The 10,258-nt window shown below is 39.3% G+C and overlaps 1 protein-coding gene across 1 annotated transcript; it reads right to left on the bottom strand.

Annotated features, from left to right (window-relative positions):
- Window positions 1-4,336: 4,336 nt before the first annotated feature.
- Window positions 4,337-9,082, bottom strand: tbcela (tubulin folding cofactor E-like a; the record flags this gene model as incomplete). Its single annotated transcript, XM_080844659.1, has 7 exons — window positions 4,337-4,697; window positions 5,182-5,298; window positions 6,543-6,669; window positions 7,225-7,481; window positions 8,050-8,231; window positions 8,462-8,601; window positions 8,944-9,082. 7 exons carry the CDS (start codon window positions 9,080-9,082, stop codon window positions 4,337-4,339), a joined length of 1,323 nt encoding a protein of 440 aa, XP_080700785.1.
- Between the last annotated feature and the right edge of the window lie 1,176 nt (window positions 9,083-10,258).

The following is a 10,258-nucleotide window of genomic DNA, read 5'->3' as shown; positions in this document are numbered from 1 at the left end:
CCCACACGGCGACTAAATAACGGATCTCTAGCTTTAAATGTGACGTAACTTTGCCAACTCCTTTGGATGATTGGTTTACGCTTGGCTTCTGACGTAATAAAATCGCCACCTCCCACACAATCACCTTGGTGACGAAAATAAACACCCCGATTTTCTGTAATAATAAACTCGTTTTTGTGTAAGCAAGCTACTACGTAAGGCAAACGTCATCCTCCATTATTTTAATTAGTCAATAGCTAGCACTAGTGAAGATGTGCACAGAAGAATAATTTCGCCCTGACATGTGGTTCGGACTAAAACATTTAAACATTCATAAAGCTATTTATCGCAGATAAGTGTAACGTTATGCCGTTTCAAGTTTTATGTTACGTCTGAACAGAGAACAAACTGAGTGTGTTTTTCTTTAACTAACAACCAGACAATGACAATGTAGGAGTGTACATTTCAGTGCTTAACTTACTCATCCATTCCAGTGATCAAGGCAACGCATTTAACGCTCCAAAATGTGCATCACCTTTTGATCCTCATGTCATCTAGATACCTTCCGAACTCCGCTGTCATGGAGCGGACGTAGGTTACCAAGTTTTCAAGCATTCATGTAGCAGGGAATTAAAACGTATCCAGTGGTAGCCTATAACCATCGGTAGCCTGCTATGCCCGGGCAAAGTAAAATAAATATCATATGATTCAAACTGAACTTTACTAATATGTATGTGTTCAACATACTCGCAAATTGGCGAATAATGTCATGTAGGACCCACAATGAATAAACCTACTGAGTAGCCTTATCTAAACTCAGCCTTAACATAACAAATCTATATCACCTGGCATTCTTGCAAGAACAAGAGACCACTTCCTAATATTTTCGGAATGTCGTGTTCTTTGGTTGTTTTATATTTGTGTCCTATAGAACATAGGCCTTTTTCAGCGGCAATGGATTAAGTGATGTAAAATAACTGTCTAGGGATACAGTAAGTGCATTAAAAAAAGTCCCAATTGTCCCAATGAAGACATTCTGTGCAGTATAAATTTGGCCAACTCTCACTTCAGTCCTTACACAATAACGTCATCTAGTGGTTGACCGACGCTCGTCATTTGACAAAACAGCATGGCTCAGGCTAACAAGGGTGACCATTAAATAACAACTTTACATTATATTGTCTTGCACATTTTATTAGGAGTGTTTCATTCAAGCCCAGTGACAATCAGCATTAAGTTGGACCCCGGTCGCTACTGGAATTGGTCAGGGTCAATTGATTCTTATGAAAATGTATAAGTTCATAAATATATTTGTGAACACAGTAGCCTACAACGACAACATTTGAATTTGGCCTCCAGCAGGCATGATGGCCACATGCAACCCTAATTAAGTGTGCAATCATCTGAGTGAGAACTGTTGAAATATTAACGTCACATATAAATAATTCATTCTTAACCTATTTATTCTTTATTTACATTTTTGCTTGACAGATGAGAGAGGATATGGATGTTGGGAGAAATGAGGCCTATACACTCAAGCCATTTAAGCTGCTCTGCGAATTAGAAATAAAATAGTCTACAAACATTCTCATACACTTTTGACACACATATTCAGCATAAACCTTCTACATACAGCTGGATAAACAACATGATTAATCAGGGCAGGAAATGAGTATAGATGTACATTGACTGCTTTTCCAGTTTACAGTCCTGTTGGTTTTTTAGGCTGTTTGCATAATTTAATTAACAAATTTAATGTTTGAAACCACCAACCACCCCAACCACCTCGCCCACATACACAGTTAGCATGGAAACAACCAGTAATGCTTAAAGAAAATACTGTTTTCCAAAGTTATAATAATTGTGATCCGCTGTCAGAGGCATGATGGGTGTAGGCTATAGTGTCTTTAAAGGTAAGGATATGCGTTTTGAAATTCCTACAATAATAATTCAGCAAAGACACAAACCTATATTTTACTCATTTCAAATAAACACAAATAAACCTGAGACTATAATCAACCAAAGACATAAGGTTTCTGAATAATATAATCGATGCTCTCTTAACATAAGCCATCAAGTAATTAAATTACACAAAATGGCAAGCTGTTAAACCACCCAGACATGTTAACTAACAAGCATGCCAGCAGCCATCAAATTGGTCCCAAAAGATACTCAACCATGATCAATGGGATGCAACATCAAGAATAAAGCAGACAAATTCAATAGCTAATGTAACCAACATATGCTATTGCACTAGTCTTCTCAACTACATATTAGGTTGCTATACCGACCCGTTTGTTAGATTATTGTATTGTCAATATTTATTTTCCATATGATATCCATACAGACCCAACACTCTGCTGCCATTCAGACCACCTGGCTCAATTGACAACAGAGTACATATCTTCTAACAAGTATAATTTAATGGTAAATGGTAAATCTAAACCCAAATGCTTTTTCAGCTAAGGGAGTGCTCGGCAAGCATTTATTATACAATAATAATCTAAATGCTCCTGTATAAATCCCTTATATCATTTCAATTCAGCAAATAGGTGGCCCATCACAAAACCAACAAATACATTGTGAAATATCTGTATCATTGCATACCTAGTTTGTTTTTGGTCACTAACATTCTCACCTTAAATAACTGCAAGATAAATGCAATAACATACCATTAATTATGCCAGAATGTACATATTGTACATATTGCCTTAACTTTTTAAGAAATGTCTGAAACTTGACTTGACTTCCTGTTGTTCTACATCAGAAACACAATAATGGAAAGATGTAGTGGCTATAAATTATGAAAGGTAATGTATGAATTCTTCACAACCTCTACAGAACTATACTGTTTACACCACACGTATGCTGTCATCTGGCTACGTATCATCTGGGTAACCTGACACTGTTGAAAAATAATTCAACATTTATCACAATGAAAACTGTTGACAAGATTGAACAGTGCTTGAAATCCTGAAATTCCCTTCTACACACCTCATTCTCTTCAAGTTGACTGTTTCCCATGGTGGAATGTTCAGATGGTTTAAGTAAGACACACACCTGAGAGAGTTGACCCACAATTTCCATCTCTAAAGTCCGTGATAACACTAGGCTTATGTAAAGTCCATATTCTATATACTGTATCTGGTAAAGAACTTTGGGAGGACTAATGGAACAAGTTAATAATACCATTAATGTCCCAGTCTTGGACCACTTTTGTCAGAACAATGGGAAAATATATAAATAAATAATGTGGCACAGTGGCATGAAGCTGGAAACAATCAGAGCTCAAAGTCCTCTGTGACCAGTGCCATGAAATTAAAAAAGGACTAAGCATCGATGAGGCTCTCTTATACATAGCAAACAACATAATCAGTATCGTGTCACAGCCAAGCATTCGCAACAAAATCACAACATCAACATTATCAGTATCGTGTCAACGCCAAGTAACCACAACTAAATCTTTGGTGGACAAAAGCTGAGTTCAGTGCAGTTCTGTCTCACACAGAAAAAGGATGATTCAGTTATTAAGCAATAACTGTCCATAAAACAAGGCTGTGATACCAGAACTACTAAAAGCAGAATGTTACAGTCTGCTGAAATCAGGTGGTGAAGTAAGGTGCACGCAAATACTTTTCTACCCTCAGAAAAGCTAAAATATTAGTAATAATTTTAGCACATCATCCTTCAAGACAAATATTCTCTGTAATGTCATATTCATCAACTTTATTTGGCTGTGAAAATAATTAAGCAAAAATATCCATTAACACCTCAATAAAGCTGAACTCAGACTAAATCTATTACACCATTTTGCCACCATTGCAGCCGCACAATGTTTGTCATATTACTCTAATCAATCCTTAATAAATGCTCCCCAAATTTCAATATCCGCATTCACATCAAACATTAAGAAAAACAGCATAACAAAGACATCCACAGTCTATGGTTCAGGCCACCTGTCAAACAGCCAACAGTTTAAGCTCTAGATGATTGTTTCCAAATACACAAGGAGCCCTTTATGACGTCCCTATACGCTCTGAGTGCTCTAGCCCATAGACAGCATGTCTTTGATAGAAATAAGCACAGCATTAAAGAAGAAAAAGGAAAATTGTAAATATAGAAGTCCACTCACATGAAATAACGTTCAGTGCAGGGCTACACAGACAGCTATCAGACACTAGTTGACAGCAGCTGACAGGCTTGCCCTTTCAAGCACTGAAGCAAGGAAAGGTATGGCAGTTTTTTTCTTCCTGAAAGTGTGGACCACATAAAATGTGACATAGATGGTGTCTGTGGGAATAACTTGGGTACAGGTCTTACAAGATTAATGTGTGGAGGGAGTGAGGGGGGAGGAACATTAAACAGTTGTTCCCGTGCTCTGGTTTGTCGGATTTATTTTGGTCTTGGGCACCACTAGAATCTCATCACCGTCACGGATGCTGTAGGAGTGGAGGGCCCGTGTGTTGTATTTCATCTCCTCAGGACCAAAGGGGCTGTGCATGTCCTTGTCGATGTAGTAGACGCGCATGTTGTTGGTGGAGAGCTGCACCACTGTCTTTAGCCGTTTCTTCAGATCAGCCACCGTCTGGTCCAGTCGGATGCTCACCTGCTCCACTTTCTCCTCACAGTGAACCTCTACATTGGCATGAAATTGAGGCCTCAGGTCAACTTCTGCCAATGGCTCCAGTTTCCCATACTTGGTCACCAAGCAGTGGTACCTTCAGAATTAAATAGAGTCTTTGAGTCAACTCAGAAAGCAATATCCAGTAAGTACTAGTTCTCCAGGGTGATAGTTTCAATTAGTTTTTAACCTTTAGTTTCAGATCTAATGGTACCCTTTTACTTGGCTGCATACAATTAAAAGTTGAAATGTGTTAATTTTATTTTAACCCAGTATTGGTCAAGTAATTGTAATTTCACTGAAATTGCACGGTGTACTATCCAAATGTGGAAAAAAGAGGGTGGCCCAGTGAAGCCTCTCACACACACAACCTAATACACAGCTATATTTTACTATTATATCTAATTTATTTTATATCTTAATCCACAAAACCACTATACTGGTAAGGGCTTTATTTATTTTACAGGTGTGCCGTTTTTCTTGATGCTTTCCAATTGTTTTGAAGGAAACATACCTGACCCAGCTAGTTTTCTCCAGAGGCATGGCTGTGTCTGAGTGAGATTGCTATGAGATTGGTGTACCTGTACGGCTGGTCTGCAGCCGGGTGTTTCAGATAATAACGGATGAAGAACCTCTCGGCGCCCTCTCGCTCACTGTCAGTCACCACGCTACCGTTGAGGTTGTTCACTGTGGGCAAACTAAAACAGCAGAAGCATGTCATCAGAATGGAAAGTGTCTCCTGCTCAAAGGGATGGCTGTGTCCATCAGAGAAACAGGATTTTCTGGCCACTACATTTCTAATCATTAGGGTCAGTATCACTCGTACATCATAAGTTGCAACGATAAACTTGAGAGTAGTAATCTGAAATTGGTGAGGTTTCCTCAAACACTATCTTGAAACAATAACTCTTAGAGGGATCAAAAGCAAAAATACACATTGACATGTGTTTCGCTGTGTCTGCAATTACAAGGCCATGCTTCTTTTTCAGTCTAGTAAGGTATTTTAGGTTGAATAAATTGCCATGACATTGACGACTGGCTGCTGTCTATTTTTAAAGTGCTTTCCTAGGGTTAGAAGTAAACATTCATTTGAAAGTAATTACTGGTTACTGAATACATGCACAGTAATTAAAATGCCCTAGTAATTATGCTGCCCCTTCAATATACTCTACCTCCAAAGGATCACGATGCACTGAGCTTCCTTCCGTACTTACTTACTTCTTATAAAGGACAAAACCTAAGTATTTAAATATAGAATGCTAAAACAATGTGTGGTTCCTGGGATGTTTACGTCATGTTAATCTGCACAGAGTGTACCCAAATAGTCAATTCCTGTGTTAAAGTGTGCAGCCATCAGAGTTACGTAGGGCTCATAGTAGTTGCCATCCTGCTTGCATTCACTCCTAGTTGCATTCTATTCAAGATGTTGCCATATTCACTCCTGACTGCGATGTCCACGCTTTGCTTTGACATGATTCGCTGAGCAGACAAGGGACAGTGAATCTTCACAACTTTATTGTAGAAACAGTGCAGCAGTGTTTTTTAGCATTGTATTTCAGCTAAAAACAGCTGGGAACAGCAGTCTCTGGGTGCTACTACTATGGGGCATCGCCACTGTGAGCAATGAGGATACGTGCTTTTTTTAAGTGTTGCAGAAACAAATAATTTGCAAAGGTGATCGCTGTTACTTTTGCAGTGTAATACACTTCGTACATTTGAGATATAATGACTTCCTAAGCCACACTAATTCTAGATCTGTACCTGTGTGAGACTTGCTTCTGCATAGTGTACTGTGTTATGGCTCACTTATTTTCTTGGGAACCTAAGAACTTCTTTGAAATGTTCTCAACAGGGGGAAAAACAAAAGACTGATGAAAAGGGTTTAAGTTTAGATTTTTGGTTGGTGCTCAATATTTTCTCAAAGAAAAAGTGTAATACTCACTGTGCAAGTATGAGGCTTCGGCGTTCAGTATTGGTGTAGTTCTGTAGTAAAGGTATCCCTCGTAGCCTTATTTCTTCAAGTTTTGGGAAAAAGTTGAGCTTCTCAATATCTTCCCATTGATGAAAACCTAACACATAAATGCTTACATAAATTACCAATAAAACAACATATAGTTTCACCTTAACACCAGGAAGAGGCCGTAAATAAAGAGTTGACGTGGGTATTTCTACAGTGTTTTAAGGTATGTCGACTAGGGGGAGGGTCATGACTGAAACATTTTTCTTTAGTCCTTTATTTTTTACTCTGCTGTTGACTTTACAGTACACTTGATGTTTTGCACATTTTATGGGTGTGTATTGGTCAATTTAGGGTAAGTACACAACTTATGTTAGGCTTGGCCGCAGGATACACATAGCAACACGAATGCTCACAAATACCTAAAGTTGAGGTTGCAATGCAAAGATGCAATTACATATTCCAACACAGAGTGTACCCAAATAGTCATCTGTATGAAATGAATGTAGCTGCAGTATTGCAAAAAAATATCAGATGTACAACTTATGATGATACTGATTGTCCCCATGATACATTTACATAGTAATAAAGCACATACAGTAATTGAAATGACTACTGATTGCATTGACAAGTGACCTAAAATGAATAGCGAATGAACAACTTATACCTGCGTTGTGCAGATTGATGCTACGTAAGTTTGGGAAGAGTCGTTGCAGTGTGTCCCCAGCATCATCTATCGAGCTGAGGTTGTTGTTGGCCATGATCAGTGTGTCCAGTGCGGGGAACATGGCCCCAAACTTGCGCACCTCGGCCCAGTCGTGCAGGTTGTTGTCGGTGATGTGCAGCAGACGGAGAGATGTGCAGGAGACGGTGGAGGGCGACACAGTGGAGTACTCATTAAGGCACAGGAACAGCTCCTCCAGCCTGACCACCACACAAACACATCACAAAACACCATAGTGCTATGTAGATGCTGCACAACTTTCTGATAGACTAAACGAGGGATCAACTGCATGACAAACTATTCTGAATTATAATTCATGACACAATTTGCATGATACACCATAACAAAAATGAAATAAGGACAGAGGAAGAGTGTACCAGTGAAACTTTCTTGTTGTAAACATACTGTGACTCAGAAGTAAAAGTTACTACTATAGACTGGGGAGTGAAATGAATGGAAAAGGGGCAGTGGAGGAAGGATTTTAGTACAAATAATATAAAAATAATAATACAAATAGTAACCTCATCCCTGGGTATGTCTTAGAAATTTCAAGGTTAGACTTCCGTAGAGGTTTAAACAGGTAGGTGTAACGATAGTGGCTGCCTGAAAAAAAAACATGTTTCTAGCTATACCACCATAGTTGGCAAGCAGATAATTTGTCCTTTAAATTCCTTCACCGTTAGGCAGTATTTCTTATCAGAACTGTAAAAAAATCAATCAATCAGAGTACATTGATTACTGACATATGGAAATGGCTAGGCTGCTTACTTTGGGATCTCTCGAGTGAGGATGTGCACAGTGTCCCAAGACACTTGAGTGTTGTTAAGGACAAGGCGGCGAACTCGGGAAAAGGCCTTGGCACAGCTTGGCTCCAGCACAGCCTCATTCAGCGGGTTCGAGCTAAGGTTGAGAAAGTGTAGGTGTGGGATGTTGGACACGATCTTACTGATCTGAAATTTGAATGAAAGAGAACAGGATGCAACTGGGCACTCAAAACAAATTCATATTCAACGCAAGCCATAGCATGTTCATCAGACCCAATGCCTCTCTGAACACTTTTCTTACAGGTGAAATAAAATAGACATAAAATAGAAAATATATGCAAAGATATATATTAAATAAAAATAAAATGTCTTTCATTTGTTGAGAAAGTTCTATGGTCTGTGGTCTGCTAACTTACCTCATGCCAGTCCCGGAGCTTGTTAATGGACAGATCTAGCTCCATCACGTGGGCACAGAAGGCAGCAATCTCCCCCTGATCTCCAGCACGACTCATTCCACAGCCATTCATCACCAACACACTGGGAAGGTTCAGCCGGTCTGTGGAGACACCAACTCATGACATCTCACGACATGAACTGCCCTCTAAAGTTGGCACCTTCACGTACCCACATGCCTTTTCCACTTGAGCTGATCTTACTTAAGATACAAATGAACCAGCAAAATAAAACAGCTCCTAAATCTTGTGCCACCTACATCCGCATAATTAAATACTACACTGAGATTATTTTCCCCAGTACACTTAGTAACTTTCTATCTGGCTTAAATACCCTTTTAAAACAGCAAATAATATCAACATAATTATTTTTTAGTGCACATATCATGTAACAATTGACTAAAGGGGCACCCATCATAAAGCCGTACACCATAGCTCAGGCTTACCTTTCATGGGTGATCCTTGTGGAGAGGGCGCTACAACCACTCCCATGCCAGGGCCTCGGCGGTATGGGAAGTTCTCTGGACTGTACTTCTCACTGATCACCTGCATGAAGGTGCGGCCGTCTTCCTCACACTGATCCATTGTGCTGTTCCACAAGCCTACGCAGCTGCCTGTCCCATAGCGGAACAAGAGCCAAATACAGGGGTAGTAACACTGGACACTCACAACACAAGCTCCATTAGACCCAACAAACAAAGCTCTTAGTTGGGTTACATGTACTGCATATGTTTTCAATGCAAGGGTAGAATAGTTACTTTACTAGTATTTCAATGAAGTAACTACACAGCCCTGGTAAAGTGATAACACTGCAGTTTGAATGCATGGGAAGCTAGAGCAAGGACACCAACCTTTGTGACCAGGGCCATAAACAAGACATATAGGGAGACGTCTCTAACGGCTTATCATTGCTGCCCAGTTGGAAGGTCAGATAGACAATTCCATCAGCAGTCAGATTACATTCTGGAGCACACTATACTGTATAAGCTTGGACCTTGACTGATATTTGAATGTATCCATATATGTTTTGCAAATCAATCGATTTTGAAGCACTACTTACAAATGAATTACTGGAAAGTAAATTTCTATCATAATCTATAATTCTATAATTTTATCATATCAAGTACACGTACGTATATACTATAAGTATAAGTATTTTGTACACTTAAAATAAGCTGTAAATTCACTCAGATCATAATGACTGAACCATGACTTAATATAAAACAATTAAATGCAATTTCCTTATGAAACCTGGTAATCTAGATAGATAATGCTATGTTTGGGAGGGTGCAGATAAACAATGTAGTAGTCTATAGTAGTGTTGGTCTATAGTAGTGTTGGTAGGTGTAGTACAGAACAGCACAGCAGCTACAAAAAAAGGTTTGTACCTTCTACTAGCTGGCCACCTGCAGGGGGTCAGTCCTCAGTTTCCTCTGAGCTCCCGTGTCTCTCCAGCGGGGGGCTGGGAGGATGGCTGAGGCACACGCAGGTCACCTCTAACAAGAAGACACTAGAAAAAAGGAGGGAGCTCAAATTTCTGAAAATACATTACCATAACAGAATGAAAGTCTTTTGTTTCATGACAGTCAGGTCAAACAGTCAATAACTACTGGGTTGGCAGCTATGTTTTTCATTTCAAACTGCATGTGCACCACAGCAGTTCCAGCACAATTTAGTCTATACAATGTTACTGCCTGTGTATTACATTTCCCCTTTCACAGTCACAACATCATTACAAAGATGCACAGCAAAATAAATACG

This window comes from Sprattus sprattus (genome assembly GCF_963457725.1).
Source record: "Sprattus sprattus genome assembly, chromosome: 9".
Taxonomy (NCBI): Eukaryota; Metazoa; Chordata; class Actinopteri; order Clupeiformes; family Clupeidae; genus Sprattus; species Sprattus sprattus.
This window is presented reverse-complemented; position numbering and strand designations above follow the sequence as displayed.